The sequence below is a fragment of the Pelobates fuscus genome, chromosome 2 (genome assembly GCF_036172605.1).
Source record: "Pelobates fuscus isolate aPelFus1 chromosome 2, aPelFus1.pri, whole genome shotgun sequence".
NCBI classification, from domain to species: Eukaryota; Metazoa; Chordata; class Amphibia; order Anura; family Pelobatidae; genus Pelobates; species Pelobates fuscus.
In genome coordinates this window covers 342,937,784-342,961,391 of record NC_086318.1, presented here as the reverse complement: position 1 = coordinate 342,961,391, position 23,608 = coordinate 342,937,784, and the positions used below count along the sequence as shown (strand labels likewise).

Here is a 23,608-nt window from a genome sequence, read left to right as displayed (position 1 = left end):
TTCCAATACAATGCCATTGAAAGAAACGGTCTTATCTGCATTATGGGACCTCTGACTCTGATCTGCGGACAATATAAAATGCAGTATAATTTATAATAACCTTCACTAAAACCACAATACTGACCCAGGAGGTAAGTTTAGAATTGTAGCTTTGGTAGCATAAGTGTGTATTTTTAATACAACTGGTCCAGTGAGAAGATGTTTCCAAGTATATTGTTCAACAGTGAGTAAACCTTTGTGTAGTTTTGTCTCTTCTTTTACACCAACTGCAAAATAATACAAGTAGCACATTGATTATATGAAACAATCAAAAATAGTACAATTTCCGATAGCGCAATAACTTATGTTACAACAATAATCTATAATGCGAGACACAAGAAGCAAAAACACATGTTAAACTCAAGATCAGATAATGTCACCCATGCAGTAAAATGTATGTAAAGGGTTACTCCTCTTGAATTTACATTCCAGGATAAAACTAACCTGAGAAATAAGCAGGTATTCACTTAAAAGGAATCTCCAGTGCCAGGAAAACATATTAGTTTGCCTGGCACTGCAGGACCCTGTAGTGCCCCTCTCCCTCCCATCCCCATCCAAGTTGCTGAAGGGGTTAAAACCCCTTCCGTGACTTACCAGAGTCCAGCACTGATGTCCCTTGGTGCTGGTCAGGCTCCGGCCTACTCTCCTCCCCCGCCGACATCAGCCGGCGGGGGAGACCTAATGCGCATGCAATGGCCGCACACACGCATTAGACCTCCCCATAGAAAAGCATTATTCAATGGGGATTTTGGCGACGCTGGAGGTCCTCACATTACGTGAGGACGTCCAGCATTGCTTAAAACACTTTTTCTAAGAACATGGAAGTCCCCCTAGTGGCTGTCTGATAGACAGCCACTAGAGGAGGACTTAACCCTGCAAGGTAAATATTGCAGATTATGAAAACTGCAATAATTACACTTGCAGGTTTAAGGGTAGTGGGAGTTGGCACCCAGACCACTCCAATGGGCATAAGTGGTCTGGATGTCTGGAGTATCCCTTTAAGGGCAAACTACCTGTCTGTTCTCAGTATTATCTTGCACTCTGTTTTGGTTTATATGCAAATACTAAGAGGGCAGTGATTGGTCTAGTCAGAAGCTCATGTCATATTGATCTCTCATTTGTTACATTGTGTTCCCTCCAATCAGGAAAATGTTTTGTTAAAAGGGGAGATGTAGCTCAAAATTCAGTTTTGTTTTTTTTCTTTTAAATTTGTGACTTGAGATCTGGCCACAGAGAAAAGCCTAGCATGAATATATGGCCAAAACCAAATGCGCTTAAGTTCTACTGGTGCCTAAATGTTTCCTCTCATCTCCTTGTACCACAACTAGCTCAAGCATTACTGTTTCTGCATTTTATTTTGCTCAGAGCAAGGTGTCAATGAAACCAGAAGACTTCTTGCTGTTGCCTATGTTACCCCCTATTTCAAGTAGCCCCGCAAAAATCAACTGAAGAAGAATTCAGCAAATACGTTGTTGGTGTAATAAGAGACAATCTTTACAGAAGAGGTAGAGCAGAGTACTCAATTACTATCCTCAATGTTTGATCTTTGAAGTGGTAATGGTGAGGAATCTAGTTTCTCCCCACTCCTCCAGACATTTGTTTAGGTCTGTCTCAGGAGGAAATTGTCTATGATACAGAGCAATTTCAGGAGGAGAATCTTGAGAGGAGAGGCAGCAGTCCACTTATTCTGCACATACTGTGCGCTTACCACTTTGCCCATCTCTATCTGCAGTTGAATCACCTCATATTAACAATTGGAGAGTCATCTCTTACCAGTACCAGAAAGAGCTCACACATTGAGATTATTATGAACACTACCATCTCCCTTCCCGTTACTATTAGTCAACCAAGTGCTATTGTATAAGCTAGGTTGCTACAGCTTCACTGCCACAGATGCAAATTCATCCACATCTTCATTCACCACAAAGAGAAAGGTTGAGACTAATGTATCAGCAAAGTTTGACATTATTCTGACAGCATTTCAGCAGAGTAGATTACAAAGTGTAAATTGTGCAGCAAGGAACTGAGTACGGGAAGATTGAGGGGTCATTTAACTAGTATTGGTATCAACAAACATCTGCAAAGTTATTACTGAGGCAAAAGGAAGAAAGAGAAAGTACTAAGCAGGCAGCAGGTCCACTAATACTGTATTTGATTCTACACAATCAACTACCACCATCGGTATCTCGTCCACTACTACCACCCTTAAACAGAGCAGGGCAGATATTAAGCCAAGTGCCACTAGGCAACAGGGGCAGGCAGGCTCCCATTCATCATCATCCCAGGGACATTCCCTATAGTCTTCTCTTGAACATTTTGTTGGATTTTCACACCAGGGTCATATCAAAAAAAGGCTAACAACATCACCTACCTGATTACACAGTGGATAGCTGAAGGGGGACCTTCCTTTTCCATAATAGAAAGAAAACTATTTAAGCATCTAATACAGGCCCTTGCTCCACAATAAATCATTCCCTAACAATTCATTTTCAGCAGGAACATGGCCCATTTCCTGCATGCTACTATTGAAGAGTAGCTGGCTAAGGCTGTAGGTCAATGGGTGCATTTTACCACAGAGTTATGGAGTGCCCCTAGTGACCAGTATGGCTTCCTCTACTTGAAAACACAGTGGTGGCAGCCCATGGTGCGTTGGCATGATAATGGCAGTAAAGTTGGTCCAACGTTAGCAGCGTAGTTAATAATGTTTCCTACTACATGTAGTGATGGACAAAAGGCAAATATATTGCAGACAAATGGTGTCAAATTGGTTGGAAGAGCAGGCAGGTACCAATCTGCACATCATACATCTTGTAGAACAAGGTACAATTCACAAAGACAACAAGTTGCAAGCCACACTTGAGCATTGCAGAAGATTATGGTTACACTGAGTGGAATTTGTAAGTGATTTATCTAGTTTGTTGCATTTAACTTTGTCAAAAAAGATGTACTGATAATGTCAAATCATTATGGTAAACAAGGTCTGCTTGTCTGTGGAAGGAGTGAACTGCTTTGACTTGTGAATACTAACACGCATTAGTTGAAAAATAAAGGACAGTTAATCACTACTGCCCGCAATAAACAACACAGATAAATACATTGCATTTATATGTGGGGCACCATTTAAAAAGCTAAACAAAAAAACAAACAAACTTTTTTTTTAGGGGAAAATAATCACATTCTGAAATGTTCAATGTCACAAAGGTATTATAAACACCAAGGCCTCTATTTAATTATTTTGGATAAGCTTTTCAAACGATCACAATATGTTAAAAAAAAAAAAAAAAACTTTTCAAATAATTTATCTACAAAAAGTCCATCTAATGGCAAAAACGGTTACCAATCGTGACTTCTGTAATAATTTGAAAATGTAAAAGTAAAAAAAAAAATTGGTTGTGGAGAATTTTTCCAGATTGGCACTTGCCTTCTTTTTTCAATTCACAATTTTGGTACTGTCCATCCAATTTAAAATGTACAGCTTCTTATTCTACAACAGGCAAATTAGGATTTAACTTACAAGGAGTATCTCCCCAGCACACCAGTGCTGAAAAACTGACTACGATTTCAGTAGGTTTGAAATTGTCCACAAATAAGAAATAAGATCCTCTGTCATCTGTCGCCTAAAAAGAATTAAAAAAAAAAGAGCAAGAAAATGTCAGTTGCAGCAAGTATAATGGTGTGTATTAGATGGTTGTTGATTACATTTCATATTTCTTGTTTTCATAGAAACAACAATTATGTAAACTGTGCAGATTGCATTACTAATAATACATATAATTAATGTGCAATCCCGGTGTATACATAATAATGTAAAGATGCATAAATATATTTGAACTTTACTTCTCTAGTTTAATAGAAAACATCCATTTAGCTTGTGAACAGGGTTTTAAATCCTCTACAAATGGAAAATGGCAAGAATATGCACATTCGTTGTTCTGTGTTAAACACTGTTTAAGGAACACTCACAGCACAGTAACTACTACAGCATAATATACTGACAATGTAGCATTGCTGGGGGCTATAAGTGCACTAGCTCCAGTTTGTGTCAATCTGTTGTCAAGCAGTTTTCCAAAAACAGACGACTCTCTGGCACCCAAGGCAGTTTAGAGGCAACTCAAATGGAATTGAGGGAATGGATTAAGTTACACACGTCAATATTGTAACATGTTTTTTTAAAATATAAATATACATTTAGTTAACATGTTTCCCAAGTGTGGCAGTGCATATTATTCCCAAAATATTGAGAGTTTCATCCCTCTCACTTATGGTCATCTTGGACACCATGGGATGTGCCCCAGCCTATTTGGATGTAATGGATCCTTGAACCTTGCATAACTCTTATTTTATGCTCCAGGGTTCTGATAAGACTGTTCTCACTTGTAGTGTCTCTCTTTCTAAACAAACTCTGATGACAGTAAATGCCATGCAAAATTGAATTTAGAAGCACAATGTATGCATCAAGCCAAGGATCATTAAACGGACACTCCGGACCACTAAAGCACTTTGCTGAAATGTTTATTAATACATCATTTTTCTTTGTTTCAGTTTACAAAAAGTGCAGATTTGAATAGAAATTGGTACTTTTGTAAATCAACCTTTTTACTCACCATGGCTGTCAATCAGACAATCAGTCTTGTTAAATCCTGGTTATTTAGCTCTATGGCGCTAAACTCAAGATATGGGCAATTGCCAAGAACACCTGCTTTGCAAAGATGTCTCATTGAGTATGTGAATGGACAGCACCAGAAAGTCTGGGTAGGGTTAGAAGTGGTGAGCTTGAAAAGGCAGCAGACAAGAGATCTGCATCTTTTGGTTTTAGATTAAACGCAATGACTTCTGGAGATCTCTCTCTAGCCATTTGGACAATTTCTTTTCAAACAATTCATTACTAGCCATCAACAAATTCAACTTACATTTAATCTAGATGATTTGGTTGTCTCAACTACAAAATTATAGTTAAGAAACTTAGAGAGATTTTTTAAGCCCCAATTCGTGATCATAAATATAAACACTTTGGAAAATTCAAATTGGTAAAATTGTATCTTGATTACCAGAGTAGAAAACGATCCATATCACTGTGTTACTCTTATAGTATGACTGGAGCCCAGGACAAATTAGACTTTATGGAAGCATGGGAGATGGATAATTCATTTTGAATTCCTGGTAATTCTCACTTTAATGAATAACCTTGTGAATGTAAGACTGAGTATTATGTCCCCATATACGCCTTTCCTTTGTAATATATTGTCTGCCTGACACTTAATGTGTTAACACTGCTGAATAGATAAATGGTGTTTGCTTTCACAGTGCGGCCTTTCTCTGTCCCTCCTCTTTGGCTGCAATGCTGTTAACCATATATGATGATGTCAATTTCCTTCCCATGTAATTATATGCCTTTCCAGCAAATGCTGCTTTAGCAACTCTGCAGGTGTTTGGTGTATATTTCCCGATGCTGTTTTGCATGTATCGCCCCTCCATCATTATCAAAGGAGTCTGTTTATACCCCACTTGTCCTTTTTCCATGCTATTTAAAAAAAAAAAATGCAATGGTTCCTAATGTTTTCTTCTATTTATTTCCTTTGTAACTTCCTAAAATCATAAAAGACCATATTTTTCTTTAAAATATACATTTGTAGTACCCTTGGATCCGTGTCTTCATAGTTCATAAGTGGTCTTGTAGCAATGCCTTTTGAATTCCTGCATATGTTCTTGTTAAAAAAAAAAAAGGCACTTATAAAAGGGAGGTCATCCCATCTAGTTGATTGCCCTCCTCTGAGTGGTTTAGTATATATAGCAAGGTGGTCAAATGCAAAGTTCAGTTAAAATCAAACTGAAACAATGGCAAACTAGGCAACACATTCCAACACATTTTGTCCACATAAGTAAACTTGGAGGTCTAATAACTTAGCATAAAATAGCAGCCAAATGTCATTTGGATGTCACAATTTGTCTATTTTAATTGAATGTAACCCACCCAGCTGTTCGTAAAATGCTAATTCATTTATTTCTAAAAAGGAGACGAGGATGTGGATGGAATACTTGAATTGTCAGTATCAGAGGGAATTGGTTTATCAAGAAAACATACCGTTTTATCTGTATGTTTAAGGATACTTCTATTACCAGGAGATTGTGAAGTTTGCCTCTTTCGATAGAAGCCTCTATTGGTAGTAGGTCTTTGATAACCAGACGAGGTACTGTCCGTGTCTGACCATTCAGTCTCACCAGAAAAGCTCCTAAACTTATTCTGTCGTTTACGGTATTTACATTTTTGTTTAAAGACTTGACCATCTTTGAAGTCTTTAAAATTCCTATGGAATTTTGTGTGTTTTTTCACTTTGATGTTTTGTCTATAGTCTTCGATATTCTTTTGCAATTTGGTTTCCATAGGCACATACAGATTATCAGGCTTAAAACCTTTGTTCTGAATAATTTTGTTTTGTAACTTGTGATTAGTATCTTCTAGGTGGGTAGATTCAAGTTTAACCAAAAAGTCCATTAAACGGAAGGAGCAGTCGAGTACAATAGTGTTCCCCTCACTCAACTGTTCCTCCGTTTGGATTTTGTCAGGTACCAGTATATCTGGACGGAAACATCTGGGGACCAGTTTTTGTTGGATATATTGTTTTAAACTGGTGAGTTCCCAGAAGCTCCTAATCTGATGCTGGTATAGTTTTTGTATATTGAAAAAGGCATCATTGATGTCATTGACAGGTGAATTATTTTTGGATAATGGATTTATAGAGAATACATTAGAAATGTCCTCCTGACCATAACTAGGATCAAGGAGTTTCAGTAGTGGATCAGACATAGAATATAGGCGAATATAACGTGTGGATGAGCTTCCAATATGGTGGGTATTAAAACCCTTAAAGTAAATTACAAACAAGAGAGAACAGATGGAAGCTAGATACAATACTTATTTAATGTGTTTTTTACCCTGTGTTCCCATGTCCTATAGTTATTCCAATTTTAATAGAACCCAATAAATGTTATATTTTAATTATTTTGTCTTTATAACTGGAACTATTAGGACAGATCACACCTGCCTATTTTTCTATTTACAATTTTCTCCAAGGGTTATCCCTGGCCTAGTGTCTGTCCTTGATATTTTTTCATATTGTATTTAGCTTCCACCTGTTCTCTCTTGTTTGTAATGCCCTTAAATAAGGAAAACAAGGATAACAGAAGCAGGATTTAGGCAGAAGGGATCTCTCTCTTAGGTCAACTCAGTGAACACCATCAGGAGACCATTGTACCAGCAAAGGGGCGGAGATCATTAGAGAAATAAAACCTTAGCAAACATCAGCCCTCACTCTAGCAACCATCTTGGAATTTCACTAGGTGCGGCCTTCTCTCATAACAAATACTAGTGGTAAGGTATGCCTTTCATTTCTCTGGGGCTACAATAATTTTCTAAAAGTTAATGTAATAATACTGAAGGGAAAATAAGCAAGTACCTTCCATATTCGGAAAGTAATAGTAGCATATTTAGAAATGTTAACCTTCTTCTGCAAGGGGGTTCTAAGTGTCTGCGTGGGACTAATTGTTCCCTTAAAATAATCAAGCTCGCCTATTTCTCTGACAGTAATTCTCTGTGAAATTGTGATTAACTGCCCTAAAACAATGAATTTGGTTAAGTACAACTAATGCTAATACAGTGATTGGTAATTTGACATACCAATTTTATTTGTTACTATTTCCATCAAGGTCTAGAACTGTCATACAAGAAAGCTGCTTTAGTTGTGATAAATAAGCGATTGGGTTATTTGACAAACTTAACCAACCATCTTCAGCATAATTGTTAAGGAGATTAATTGGCTTTTTTGTTTTAGAGAGAAATTTCAGCAACACTTCAAAGTGTAGATTTTCACAGATCTCGCTTTTTTTTTTTTTTTTTTACTGAAGTCCTATTGTATTTTCTTCTGAATTAAAGTGGCTCTTTCTCCCTTTCAATGTATTGAAATAACAAGCCACAACTTCTTAACACTTTGAAGCAAATTTGTAATTTATAAATATTACCTCTTTCATGTGATGTGGACGACTGCTCATTTGACACGTTTTGAGAAAGGCGTAAAGCAATTAAAATGCATGTAAGGAATATGTTCACATATTTTATTTTCAGAATATCTTTTGTGCTGAGAGAAAGTCAAAGCTTAAGGTTATATCAATTAAAATTTGAAAACGAACTGCTGTCTCCCTCACCCATGGGTGTAGCAGTATGTGCAAGGTAACAAATTCTAAATCACAAGCTCTGATCATTTTCTTCCAGAGAAAGAATCTCCTCAGCCACCGAGTTCACTGTAACTGAGGGGATGTCATAGTGACTTGAACAAAAAGGAAAAATGCATTTACACATCCTATCATTTCTTTTTCTGGCAAAGCTTTATGCAGAATTACGTATGGGTGTCTCCTCACTTATCTCAAATAAATTAAAAAGCCTACATTTAAATCCCTCCAGCCTTTACTTATTCCATTCCCCAGACTGAGCTTTCCAGTTCTCTAAAACATGAAATAAAAAGTAAGGAGGTAATTCAGCCACAGACCATGTCTTGAAAAGAAAGATAGGGGGATTAGGAATACAATTGACTTTTTTGCTTGACAATTATGGTAACATTAAAATACCCAAATCTACAATACAAATCAGGATCACAAATACGGTAGTAAAAAAAAAAAAAAAAATAACTGATGAAAAAACATACTGTAAAGTCTTATGATCAAACTGAGCATGGCAAAAATAGCAGAGACACGTTTTCTTAATGTAGTGCTTCTGGTGCCTAAAGTTTGTCCGTGCAGGCTGAGCAGAGAAAAGGCAGTGTTTATATTGCTGCCTAAAAACACTTCTAATGGCAGTCACTCAGACGTCCACTAGAGGTGGTTCCCAGTCCAGTCGCACTGAACGGAGATGCTGAATGTTTCCCGTAGATATGCATTGATTAAATGCATCTCTGTGAGGAGATGCTGATTGGCGCAGTGTGGCATTTTGCTGCGCATGGGCCACACAGCCCCCCTATGCTTTACTTTGAGAAAGCTTTAGATCGGCCGAGATCATCAAGATAAGCAGGGGCAAGACAGACTTGGGAGGAAAGGTAAGTTTAATACCTTTTCAGAGTGATCAGAGGGGTGCCAGGGAGATTAGAGAAAATTTATTGATACTTACCGTAATTTTCTTTTCCTGGCTATTATTCATGGCAGCATTTAACATATGGGTTTAGCTCCTCCCTCTAACCCTCAGGACAGGAAACACAAACAATCAAACAATTAAGCCTACCTTCCCCTAGTATATAAGGTACCCCAGTATCCTCCACACCTCAGTCCAGTAACAAGACAAATAAACCAAGATAGGGTGGGAGACCAAATGCTGCCATGAATAATAGCCAGGAAAAGAAAATTACGGTAAGTATCAATACATTTTCTCTATTCCTGGCTAATCATGGCAGCATTTAACATATGGGATTCCCAAAGCAATAACCACTCAGGGAGGGTAAGTCATGCTACAAAAATTGTTTAATATCCACTTAAGGCTTAAAAGAGTTCAAGACCGACAGGCCAAACTCTGAATCTAAATGAGAAGAGACATCCACTCTGTAGTGACGTACAAAGGTCCTCAACGATGACCAATTGGCAGCTTTACAGATGCTCTCTGCAGGAACTCCTGACTCTGCAGCCCATGAAGTAGCAATGGACCTTGTGGAATGTGCCTTGATGTCCTTGGGAACTGGAACCTGTTTCGCTCTGTAAGCTCTAGAAATAGCCTGAACCGTCCAGGAACGAAGGGTAGCTACAGAGGCTGCTTCACCTTTACGAGAACCCCAAGGTATCACAAACAATTGGGGAGACTTCCTCCAATCCAGACAAAACTGAAAAAATAAATAAATAAACTGTCCTAGGGCTAGGAGGACAGGAAAAAAGACTGAGGTGTGGAGGATACTGGGGTACCTTATATACTAGGGGAAGGTAGGCTTAATTGTTTGATTGTTTGTGTTTCCTGTCCTGAGGGTTAGAGGGAGGAGCTAAACCCATATGTTAAATGCTGCCATGATTAGCCAGGAAAAACAGTTAGTTTACCACTATAGCGTTAGGAATACATGTTTGACACTATAGTTTTCCCTTAAAGAGGAATGGTCACTTCTCTGCAAGTGAGCTTTCCTCCATCCATCACCACATTGAGTGCTGTTAATATATTTACTGAATTGGAGAGTATAGCAGAAATAAAAAACACATTCACCTCCAATGCACATCATTGTTGCCCATGACCTTCCAAAGAAAATGCATTATGCGCACATGCACACTTGAACACTAATGTCTGAGTGCTGTACATGCACTCTAGGAGTAAAATACATTTACAATGTTTGTTCTGGCTGTAAAATGAAAGCTTGGCTTATGATATAAATAAAAATAGCTGACACTCCTGGCCAGTGATAAATAAAAACAGCCGACACTCTCGGCCAGTGATAGTGGCACTGCATATCCTTGATTCTCTCACTGGAGCCAACTAGATTCTTTTGCAATGAAGGTTGCGACACCTTCCTCAATTTTCAGTGACTTAGATCTACCATCCAAACTTGGCTCCATATAACATCGCTTGACGTTTATTGATGCCATTCCAGAGCCTATGACTTTTCACAATGACAAGAAGGTTAAAGTGGATTACGCCGGTCCTGAAAAGAGATTGGTCTCTGAGCAAGTGCCCGCTGTCATGAAACCCATAAACGTAGTCTGTTGAGCTCTTTTGTTCTACCCCATCTCTGTGGTGTAGCCCTGTTGTGTATTTTTATCAAACAAGCCATAAACATTGCAAGTTTTATTTTAATGTATTGTGTGCAGTTTTTTCCTTCTATGGGACCAGCGTGTACTCCAATTCCAGTTCTGCAGAAGGTTCATCTGCAGGCATTCAGAAATGGATATATCCTAAGTATCTAGTTCAGGGGTAGGTAACCGTTTAGTAGCACTGTGCCAAAACAAGATCTTGAGGTCCCTTGTCATGCTGGTCCTATTTATTTTAAATTGAGGTGTGTATGTTGCCGTATACGGCTTGTTTATACAGTTGCAAGAAAAAGTATGTGGAATGATATGGATTTCTGCACAAATTGGTCATAAAATGTGATCTGATTATCATCTAAGTCACAACAATAGACAATCACAGTCTGCTTAAACTAATAACACACAAAGAATGAAATGTTGCCATGTTTTTATTGAACACACCATGTAAACATTCACAGTGCAGATGGAAAAAGTATGTGAACCCTTGGATTTAATAACTGGTTGAACCTCCTTTGGCAGCAATAACTTCAACCAAACGTTTCCTGTAGTTGCAGATCAGACGTGCACAACGGTCAGGAGTAATTCTTAACCATTCCTCTTTACAGAACTGTTTCAGTTCAGCAGTATTCTTGGGATGTCTGGTGTGAATTGCTTTCTTGAGGTCATGCCACAGCATCTCAATCGGGTTGAGGTCAGAACTCTGACTGGGCCACTTCAGAAGGTGTATTTTCTTCTGTTTAAGCCATTCTGTTGATGATTTACTTCTATGCTTTGGGTCATTGTCCTGTTGCAACACCCATCTTCTGTTGAGCTTCAGCTGGTAGACAGCTGGCAAGTTCTCCTGCAAAATGTCTTGATAAACTTGGGAATTCATTTTTCCTTCGATGATAGCAATCCATCCAGGCCCTGACGCAGCAAAGCAGCCCCAAACCATGATGCCCCCACCACCATACTTCACAGTTGGGATGAGGTTTTAATGTTGGTGTGCTGTGCCTCTTTTTCGCCACACATAGTGTTGTGTGTTTCTTCCAAACAACTCAACTTTGGTTTCATCTGTCCACAGAATATTTTGCCAGTACTGCTGTGGAACATCCAGGTGCTCTTGTGCAAACTGTAAACGTGCAACAATGTTTTGTTTGGACAGCAGTGGCTTCCTCTGTGGTATCCTCCCATGAAATCCATTTTTGTTTAGTGTTTTACGTATTGTAGATTCGCTAACAGGGTTAGCATTTGCCAGTGATTTTTGTAAGTCTTTAGCTGACACTCTAGGATTCTTCTTCACCTCATTGAGAAGTCTGCGCTGTGCTCTTGCAGTTATCTTTACAGGACGGCCACTCCTAGGGAGAGTAGCAGCAGTGCTGAACTTTCTCCAGTAATAGACAATTTGTCTTACCGTGGACTGATGAAAAGCAAGGCTTTTGGAGATACTTTTATAACCCTTTCCAGCTTTATGCAAGTCAACAATTCTTAAGCTCTGAGAGCTCTTTTGTGCGAGGCATCATTCACATCAGGCAATGCTTCTTGTGAAAAGCAAACCCAGAACTGGTGTGTGTTTTTTATAGGGCAGGGCAGCTGCAACCAACATCTCCAATCTCATCTCATTGATGGGACTCCAGTTGGCGGACATCTCAGTCCAATTAGCTCTTGGAGATGTCATTAGTCTATGGGGTTCACATACTTTTTCCACCTGCACTGTGAATGTTTACATGGTGTGTTCAATAAAAACATGGCAACATTTCATTCTTTGTGTGTTATTAGTTTAAGCAGACTGTGATTGTCTATTGTTGTGACTATTGATGATGATCAGATCACATTTTATGGCCAATTTGTGCAGAAATCCATATCATTCCAAAGGGTTCACATACTTTTTCTTGCAACTGTATATGGGTGCTGCAGTTGCTTTGTAGCATTGCATTTATGCACATGTGGGCTGTTATATTATATATGTTCATGAGTAGTTTGCAATATTGTGTATGATGCCTATGAATGTGGTCTGTGTATGGGGGCTGCTTGTGCAATTGTGTGTTGATGATATGTCACATTATGTGTATGGTGCTATGTGTAGGTGTGTGTGGCTGCTTGTGGTATTGCTTGTGGTGCTGTGTGCAATTATGTGGATTGTCTGTGGTGCTGTGTTTGTAGGAACTGTATGTGTTTATGTGTGAGCTGTTTTCTTTATTTTGGGATGGGCAGTCTTATTCTGGAGTTCTGTGCTCAGTCCCCACTGGGTGGCTCTGCTGGGGTCCAGTGGGGACTGAGCACGCCAGGTACAGAGCAAAGGAGCTGCAATAGCTGCTGCGGGTTACTTTACTCTACTGCATATTCCTATTCACAAGTGCCGGTAGGAGGTGATCTCAGATCACTTCCTCTAAGTGCAGTAAAGCGTAATTTGAGGATTATCCCTCACCACCTGCAATCACCGCTCAGGTTTCACTAGCAGATATCCGACGTCCCATTGGGACTCCTGATAGGCAAGAGCCTGTTTGGCTCTGACAGCCTTGTGAGCCATGCAAAGGCACCTTGAGTGCCATACATGGCACACGTGCCATAGGTTGCTGACCCCTGATCCAGTAAGTGATAAATAGACTATGAGCTAAGATTCTGATTGTTGTTTACAAGCACCTGAATGTACAAAGAATGGAGTGAGGACCAGAGTGAAGATAATGAGGCCCCAACAAAAGCAAATATCTACTATAATCCATACTCTATAGGAGACTGTTGTTGGGATCAAGCATTCAGCAGGTGTTAAACACATGTCTCTGTATTCTACACATTAAATACACAATTCTAAGGCATGTATCATCAACAGATGCCACTGCTCTCAACTTGAATCTCTATCCTAGCTGCTTGGCAACAAGCACTGCGTGATGATAAGCACTTCCCAGTTATAAGAATAACTTTAAAAAAAATCCATTAGTTTACTTATCATTTTACTACGTGTTTGCTATTTTACGGACTTGTGTCTGGAACATGTCTGTACAAATGTATTTAGCTTAGTTAGTAATAGATACTAAGAAAAATATTGAAGCTGTCAACAGAGAACAGAGAACAACTATGAAGAGGAGGAAGCTATTTACTCATAATGTTTCCACAGATGTCCAAAAAAACACATTACAGGGGATTAAAGCACATGTGTGATTTATTGGTTTCCCTGTGTAATAAGTACCTCTGTGAAAATGAGGCAAGCCAACTTCAATGTTTTCACAGTACAATAAGGTCTGCAGCACTGTTAATATTAGCCCATACTGACATCTATCTAAGGAAGGGGATGAAATATCACCAGACCCTCTATTACTTTGCCCCACTAATGAATAGTGTCTTTAATTTCCCAGTGACAAAAACATATTCATACCTCTTCCCAACCCACTTTGATATATGTGGGCATGCAGTGTATTCTATAACCTTATTCAAAATGAAAATAAATCTACTGCTTGAAAAATAAATATGCAAAAAATAAATATGGAGTGCCAGATACCTACACAAATACTACAAAATGAGTTTCTCATGTATGGACGCTTCCTATTTATGTATAAGCTACACTCATTGCACACAGTACGGGAATAGGAAGGATCACTGCCCACATCCATGCTGGTTAATATATTGTCCATAACCATAAAATTCAAGACTATAACAATAATATGTGTGATTAAATCATCCTCTGTCCACTGAGTATTAGATAAAAGAAATGACAGGTGAAAATCAATAAGCACACTCACTCAGACTTAATATAAAAAATATGCCATGTGTTATTCTCAATAAATTCTGTGTTCAGCTCTTAATCCAAAGCAGCAGCCTTGTCTCGTGTCAGGGAAAGGGACAGTCTTCAGTCAGACGGGAAGTGCAAGTACTACAATAACATTAAAAACAAAGAGCTGCAGCAGTCATCCCAACTAGTGATGTGGTTAAGTGTACTGTGGGACCAATGAGGAGATAAAGCTAAAGGTTTTGTGGTAGGGTCCCATATAATTGTACTCAAACCTATTCCCCCTTCATTCTATTTATTTTACTTCTTTACCTTTCTTATTTCTTTTTCCTTTATAAAGTTTGATTTTATATGTCTATACAATATGTATATTATGTGCAGACTACATTATCATTGTTATTAATATTATTATTAGATTCTGTAGCGCTGTACAATATAGCAACTTACTATGTAAAGCTGTAAAACTTGATCATTTTTGTATTCATACTATTGTTTATTGATATGTAAGTTATTGAATATTAGAATAGAAAAAAAATATTTATATATATATATATACATATATATATATATATATATAAAATGTTTGTATGTTCGTTAAATAGCTGCTTTATTAGATTCTGCTATACTACTTTCACAACAATTATTTTTAGAATGCTGACTTTTAGCAATGGATGATACATGATATATAGATTTAAAATGTCCACTAAAGCCACCTCGACCACTTCATCTCAATGAAGTGGTTTGGGTGCAGTGGTGCTTTACTTTTCACTCTTTAATGTAAAAAAAGCACTGTTAGCAAGTTGAGGAATATTTAATAATTTCCAACAAAATTGTACGAGGCAAAGGGGGGTGAACAGTGTTCACATGCAAGAAAGGAGCATTTGGTCCCCAAATAACAATTTTAATTTTCAGGAGTACAGGTTCCCTTTAAAAATCTTAGGTGCACCTAATCACTCTGTTTTTTGTAGTACATTTACATCTGTTACATAGTTACATAGTTACATAGTTAGATAGCTGAAAAGAGACTTGTGTCCATCAAGTTCAGCCTTCCTCATCACATCTGTAGATTAATATACAATAATTTTTGTTGAGGCTCTCAAAAGAACCAATTTTTTTTTCTCTGGTATAATACAAGATTTTAAGTCAATTTTAGGCAAACAACATGACGAGGACATTGCACTTCAGAATGCATGGAAACATTGTCTATTTGTAGAAGAAAAAATAAGAAATACATACGTAAAGAATATTTTAGCATTTATTCTGATGTAAATAATTAATTACATGAAGGGTTTCTGTTAAGATAAGAGATGAGAGCAGAAGGTCAAAAAGTTCGACAAAGTCTCAAGAGCAACATGGTTTAGTTTCTTATTTTGGTCTCCCGATCTGTCCTTCGTCACCTTGAATCAATAATTTATACTAATAAGGTATTTATAGCGGTTTAATTCGTTAGGATTGCATTTTCTCTGTAATTCCACAATGAGATCTTCTCCAAACAACAAAGATAATATATTTACCAAAAGTAATTTGTGGATAAAAAAAAAAAAAAAATGTATTAATAATAATAATAATAATGAAAAAATTCTCTATAGAGGAATAAAATATTCTAATTCTGAATGTAATTGATATTTGATTTAAAAAAATAAAAATGAATGAGAATTAGAAGTCTGGTTTTACAAATGTTTGTAGTTACAATAAAATACCATCTAAAACCTGGAAGATCCTGAAAGCCAAGGTCTGCCATCCAGCTGTTAATCTACCAATCTTATAATACTTTGTCAGCAGCTGGAGAGATACACTTGTGCTCTAAAGTTTGCATACCCTTGGAGAATTGGTAATATATGTACCATTTTTAAAGAAAACATGAGTAAGCAGGCACAACACATTTATTTTATATCTTATGGGGTTCATATTAAACTGTAGGTTATAACAAAATGACACAATCATAAAACAAAACATGGCAACAAAGAACAAAATTAAATGACCCCTGTTCAAAAGTTTGCATACCCTTAGTCCTTCATAGTGTATATTGCCCCTTTTAGCATCAATGACAGCGTGCAGTCTTTTGTAATCGTTATCTATGAGGTCCCTAATTCTTGCAGAGAGTATAGCCATCCATTCGGCTTGGAAAAATGACTTCAGGTTATGCAAAGTCTTTGGTCGTCTTGTATGAACCACACGTTTGAGATCTTCCCAGAGTGGCTCGATTATATTAAAGTCAGGAGACTGTGATAGCTACTCCAGAACCTTAACCTTTTTCTGCTGTAACCACTGGAGGGTGTGCTTAGGGTCATTGTCATGCTGGAATGTCCAAAAGCGTTCCATGTGCAGCCTTCGTGCAGAAGAATGCAAATTGTCTGCCATTATTTTCTGATAACATGCCGAATTCATCTTGCTTCACAATGGGGATGGTAGTCTTTTTACTATAGGCCTTGTTGACCCCTCTCTAAACTTTGCACTTATGGTTGTCTCGTCATTCGAAATTACTGTGGGCTAGAAGCTTGTGGCATTGGCGCAGTAAAGGATTCTTTCCTGATCAATCATGGCAGCATTTACTTATGGGTTAGCTCCTCCCCTCACAGCAGAAAGGACAGGAAATAGAACTCTGAAATTGATATAAATAGATACTCCAACTTCCCATAAAGCAGTCTTTTTTCCTGTCATTTACAGCAGTTTGGAATGAGTCTGCTTAAGCAGGCCTAGATTTTTCTTTTATGCTCACCAGACAATATTTTTGCAGCCTTGTCAGGCTTTCTGGCAGCTCAACCATGCAGCTCATTTTTGTTCAAGTATTATCGTATTGTGCTCCTTGAAACAACCACACCGTCTTTTTCCAGAGCAACCTGTATTTCTCCTGAGGTTACCTGTGGGTTTTTATTTGTATCCAAAACAATTATTCTGGCAGTTGTGGCTGAAATCTTTTTTAGCCTACCTGACCTTGGCTTGGTATCAAGAGATCCCAGAATTTTCCACTTCTTAACAAGTGATTGAACAGTACTGACTGGCATTTTCAAGGCTTTGGATATCATTTTATATCCTTTTCCACCTTTATAGAGTTCCATTACCTAGTTGTGCAGGTCTTTTGGTAGTTCTTGTCTGCTCCCCATGGCTCAGTATCTAGCCTGCTCAGTGCATCCTCGTGAGAGCTAACAAACTTATTGACTATTTATACACAGACACAAATTGCAATTTAAAAAGCCACGTGTGGGAAATCAACCTTTAATTGCCATTTTACCTGTTTGTGTCACCTTGTGTGCATGTAACAAGGCCAAACAATCAAGGGTATGTAAACTTTAGATTAGGGCCATTTGGGTGATTTCTGTTATAATTATGAATTAAAAAATTAGCCAAAAAACTATGTGATACTAAATGGCTTAAATATAATAACTATCCTTCAGTAAAATACATTTCTTTGCATGATCAGTCATATTTTCAAACACAATGCCAAAATGTCACAATTTCTGCCAGGGTATGCAACATTTTATTTATTTATTTATTTTTGTTGTGCAAGATATAACAACACTTGTTCTGCCATGACAGCAGGTGCAAGTGCAATAATTTCAAACATAGCAGATACAAAGGCATGGCAGTAGATAAACGGCACATTTGTTTTTTTTTTGTAATGAAGTAAAGACATTGAGAGCATTAAGAGTATGATGCACATTTGAGCGGTCACCATATTAACAAACTCTTACATATTTTTTGCACCACGGTCAATAGCATAGTCCGTTCCTGTAGGAACTAATAAGATTGAGTAAAACATGCGCTTGATTATTAAATTCTGCAGTCAGTTTAACAACTAGCAGGTATGACTGGAGTGAGTTATGATGCAGGGAACAAACTGAGATCGTGGTGGTATCGCAGGTTTACCCTAAGGTAATCATATGAGCACATTTGGTCATTCAGCTTACAGTTAACGCTTAAGGCCACTGGACCCTGGGGCGCACTAGCGCTAATGCCAGGGTACTCCACACTATGGATAGTGTTTGTCTAGGTATGAAATAGATAGGAACATAATAAACATACTATAAAAATAAAATCGATAGCATAAAACTTTAAACATAATAAGCAATGCGAAGTCATCTGGGTATGCAACTGCCGCCGCTGTCTGAACCAGGCTCGGATTATACGTGCAGTCCCGGAATCATCCAATTCCTGCAATCGGCAGGGTTGATGCGTGTCCAGGAGCGGGCGGGAATATGCTTTAGCGGCACGGCATATCTGGGCTTTACTCCAACTCCACATGTGCAAAAGGGCTGGCGTTTCTTGTTTGCAGGCTTGGACCTTTTCTGATACCAAGGTTATCTTCCCTCTGGAGCGGGTAGGGGGTTTGGCTGGTGTACGCAGCTTACTGTGGTTGCTCCGCTTTGGTGGTTGATGCTTGGCGGGGAGGTCTCGAGTAGCTTTCGGCCCGGGTAGGCGGGCATCTTTGCGCCTGGGAGCTTGCTGTGAAGGGAAACTCCGGTCTGGTTGCTCGGTGGTGTGCGCAGCCGTTTGCCACTCTGTCTTAGATGCTTGGGTCCTCCAACTTCTGCCAAAAGCGTTGGAATATTGCATCCAGGCGTTGCGAGGCGAGGTCAGCTGAGTAATATTGATGCGCTTGTAGGCCCTGTTGGCCGGACGATTGAGCAGTCGCCATCTTTATTACCCAGTCGCCATCTTGATTACCCAGTGCGGGTTATGTGTTGCTTATTTCCACGTGGAGTACAGAGTAGGTAAGGTAGTTAACCCCAGTGAGCTGAGCCAAACCGGGGTCTATGAAGTGAGGAGATTGGCCGCCTCTCCCCAGCTCCGTCCCCAAAGGCCGCAACAGAGAGACACGGTTTCCGGTGGGGTAGAAACAACGTTCAAGGTTCAGGACAGTCAGCAGGGGTCCCCCAACTCGGATAGTGCCCTTGCTTGGACATAGTCTTTCCTTAACCGAGGGAAATCACCTCAGATGCAGTAAAATGCGTAAGAGCTCAGGCATGGCACATCTGCTCTGTATGGCAGCCCGGCCCCCCGTATGCAAAATTTTGAGCACAACTATTTCTAAAACCTTGTAAATGAGCAAAAGACCGAATGAGTATCTATTCTGTCTAAATCAGTATTTTTTCCTTTTCATAGAAAGGGGACATTTTGGAAACAACATTTCTGAGCAATCTGATTCAGTAAGCAGATGCATGATCAGAAAACGAAATACTGAAAAATATGTAAAGCAAACACCAGGCTTACCTTAAAATCTGATTTCTGAACTGTATAAGGATATGTGTTTGGCTTATGGAAGACATATAATGTACTGAAAATAGAAAAAAATAAATACATAACCACATTGTATTGGCAGACGTTATATACACAGAAGTGACAGAGGCACGTTAACTTATTAATTTAAATATGCATATTTCAAACAGAATTATTTGACATCACTTATATAATTAGTATAAAATACTAACACGATTCAAATTGCTAGAATTTACAGACAAGAATTTAGGTTTGGGACTGTCAAAGCTATCTATTTACTAGATAGACAGACAGATAGACAGATGACAGACATACTCTTGATGGACACTTTATTATTTAAACCTGCTCTTTAAAGGAAATAGTCAAACCATGAATCTTGTATATACACATGACAGGCGCACAGTCGGATTTGCCGGCATTTGCGCTCACCTTTACCCAACCCCCATAAAAACACGGACACAGGTTATATTGTTGGAAGTATTAGTCCACAGCTTTATTAAAATTATAAATAAGATAATTAAGGATTAACAAATGGGGTCATTGCCAACAGCCCTTATTAAAGTTAACATCCCCCATGTACATATCGTTCCCCTGGCAATGACCCCCCAATAATAACAATAGATAACAATCCAAATAACATGTTAATACAGAAACTGGCCGCCCAATATGGCCACATTTCCACCCGGTTAAATTGTAGGGGTGTACCGAGACACCGCTACCCAACATATCGATTGTAGGGGTGTACCAAGACACCGCTACCCACCATATCACTTGTAGGGGTGTACCAAGACACCGCTACCCACCATATCACTTGTAGGGGTGTACCAAGACACCGCTACCCACCATATCAATTGTAGGGGTGTACCGAGACACCGCTACCCACCATATCCATTGTAGGGGTGTACCAAGACACCACCACACCCCCAGGTTCAGAGCCACCGACGAGCTCGAACCTACCAACCACGTGCAACACTGTCCAATCCACACTAAAACCCCAGGATGGCCACTTTCTCCTCCATCTGCCCTCCGATTTAACCAGGCCATTCCCCGCCGCTGTGAAAAAACGGGAAATCGTTTAACCTAACCAAATACAGGGAGGGTGGGAGGGACAACTGACAGGTAAGCTTAATTTCTTTCAATGGCCACTTCATAAAATGGCTGGTATAAATACACCCATTATGGCTCCGCCCCACCCAGCATGCTAAGTGACATACTTCCTGTGGTTGCTATGCCTACCTCCTGGCTCTGTCAAGGCCTATTCCTCTTAGCTGCGCTGATCCATGGGCTACAATACCATATAAAAGCATGCAGATATAATCAAGAGGTTTTACATGGAAAATGAACTAACATAAGACTGAGTTAAAGAACAGAGTGATAAACAAGGCTTCTGCCAGTCTGTTTTAACAACATGATGCCAAATTAGAAAGACCGAGTTTATTTTAGCTGTAACTCAATATAGAGTCCACAACACTTCATAAATAGTATGGTCTGCAGGTGCCTGAGACCACTCCTGTCTGCTAAAATCAGGAAAATCTATTCTTTATTTATTTTTTTCAAAACCATGAAGATGAGACATGATCACTACAACTGTACAGCTGCAGGTTGTAACTATGTCACCTGTCTTTCTTTTCTTGGTTCAGCTGTTTTCTCAATTGCCACACCTTTGCTTGTTCATTGAGTAACTATAACCGTAAACCATGAGTATCTAAGATTTGTTTGCATATTGCCTTCCTGAGGGTTTTTTTTATAAAGTGTGTACTCTTTCACTATTGGGATAACTAATACTCAGTCTTAGTTTAATATATTTTCTCAATATGCATCACTATCCACTATTCTGTAGTTCAACTCAAGGGGAGAGCTAATGTTTGCAGGGGTTTCTTTTAATGTAGTGTTGGTGTTTGACTGCCTGAGTGTTTTTGTGTATACTGTTTGCATTCCAATGCTGGATTAAATAGACATATAAACATACACTGCCACACACAGGGCCGGTGAGTCTATAAGGCAGCTCAAGTGGCCGCCTTAGGGCGCACCGGCCTGGGGGGCGCTAGATTAGAGTGACCGGCAGGAGGTGGGTGCACAGCGCTCCTTCCTGCCAGTCACTCAGTCAATGTAGTGTGGTCGAATGCAGCGGACCACGGTACAGGAGGATCGGTTTCTTGTACCCAGCCGGACTGACAGGAAGTGCTCACTGAGAGAACAGTTCCTGTCAGTCCAGACGGGTACAGTAAACAGAAGCTCCTGTACAGCAGTCTGCTCCGCTCGGCCACGCTACAAGAAAGGGAGAGAGGGGAGATGAACACTAAGAGACAGGTAAGGAGTAGAAGAGGAACACTAAGGGACAGGGGAGGGAAGGGAAAAAGAACACTAAGGGGGAGGGGCACTAAGAGACAGAGGGGGTAGTGGAGAGAAACACTAAGGGACATGGAGGGGAGAGGAACACTAAGGAACATGGAAGAGGACCATGAAGGGACAGGGAGGTGGGAGGACAAGAAAAACACACAGAGGGATATGCAGGGGGAGAAAGACACACAGATGGGTATGGGGTGAGACAGATGCACAAAGTGGCTGGGGATGAAGGAGACACACAGAAGGGCCTGGGGGGAAATACAAAGGGGCTGGGGGTGAAAGAGAAAAAGAGAGGCTGGAGAAGAGGAAAAAGAGACACAGAGGGGCTGGGGGGAGATAGGCAGGCTGGTAGTGAAAGAGAAACACACAAAGGAGCTGGAAAGAGCAAAAGACACAAAGGGTCTGGGAGAGAAGGACACAAACAAAGGGGCTGGGTGAAGTAAGACACACAAAGGGGAATTGTAAGAGATACACAAGGGAGGTGTAAGACACCCAATAGGGAAAAACAGGGGATAAGATACACTAAAGGGGGTAAGACCTTTAAATAAGGGGATAAGAAACAAAAAGCGCGTTAAGAGGCAAACAGGTAAATATGCTTTTTTTTTTGGGGGGGGGGGGGGGGCGCAAAAATAATCTTCGCCTGTGTACCCAAAAATCGTTGTCCCTGCCCTGGTCGCACACATAGTAATACAGATACACACACACACACATACGGAGACACACACAGATACACTGCCACGCACACAGATACTGAAAAAGCTACATGTACAAGCAGAAAACACAGGCACCACTGCAAGATTCTGGTGTAAGTTTATTTAAGGGAAAACCACCCAACATCCCTTAAATAAACTTACACCTTCAGGGTCTCAGAATGTTGCCTATGTTTTATGCTTGTTTTATTTCCAAGTAGATTTGTAGTGTCCATTTACACAAAGCACCACCTGGGTAAATGGTTGGCCTGTGCAGAGTATCTTGTTTTCAAAGATACACCTACACACTGACACACGACAGATACACATACACATTCTGACACATATACACACACACATTCTGACACAGATACACTTAAGCACTGAGACACACAAACATAAACATTCTGACACAGATACACATACACACTAACACATACACATTCTGACACAGATACACATACACATACACAGATACACATAGCACTGTCACCCACACCCACCCTCCACATACACACATATTCTGACATAGATGCACATTCACATTGACTCACGGATTTACAAACACTGACAAAAACAAACACAAGTCATAATTTACACATTATAGTTACCTGCCTACTTCTATAACTTTTGGGTGCAAGGGGATGATTTCCTTGGGGGTCTAATCAGGAGAGCTTGCTGCTGGGAGTCTGTGGTTGATGGGAGTCTGGCCCACAGCCTGCTCCCTTCTCACTCCCTCTTCTCTCTTTGGATTTCCCTCTGTCTCCCTGCTTGTTGCTGTGTAAGCTGGAAGTAAATGACCTAAGCTCACATTTCTGAGGTGACAGGGGCTTAGTTGCACTGCTGAAGACCTGGA

The 23,608-nt window shown here is 39.5% G+C and overlaps 1 protein-coding gene across 1 annotated transcript in view; it reads right to left on the bottom strand.

Annotated features, from left to right (window-relative positions):
- ADGB (androglobin) overlaps positions 1-23,608 on the bottom strand; it is a 313,568-nt gene that overhangs the window by 173,801 nt on the left and 116,159 nt on the right. The window contains exons 16-18 of the mRNA XM_063443590.1: positions 19,712-19,775; positions 3,554-3,656; positions 125-266 (exon numbers count right to left, since the gene is read on the bottom strand). Of these exons, the coding sequence (XP_063299660.1) occupies positions 125-266; positions 3,554-3,656; positions 19,712-19,775 (309 nt within the window). The remainder of the gene's footprint in view (positions 1-124; positions 267-3,553; positions 3,657-19,711; positions 19,776-23,608) is intronic.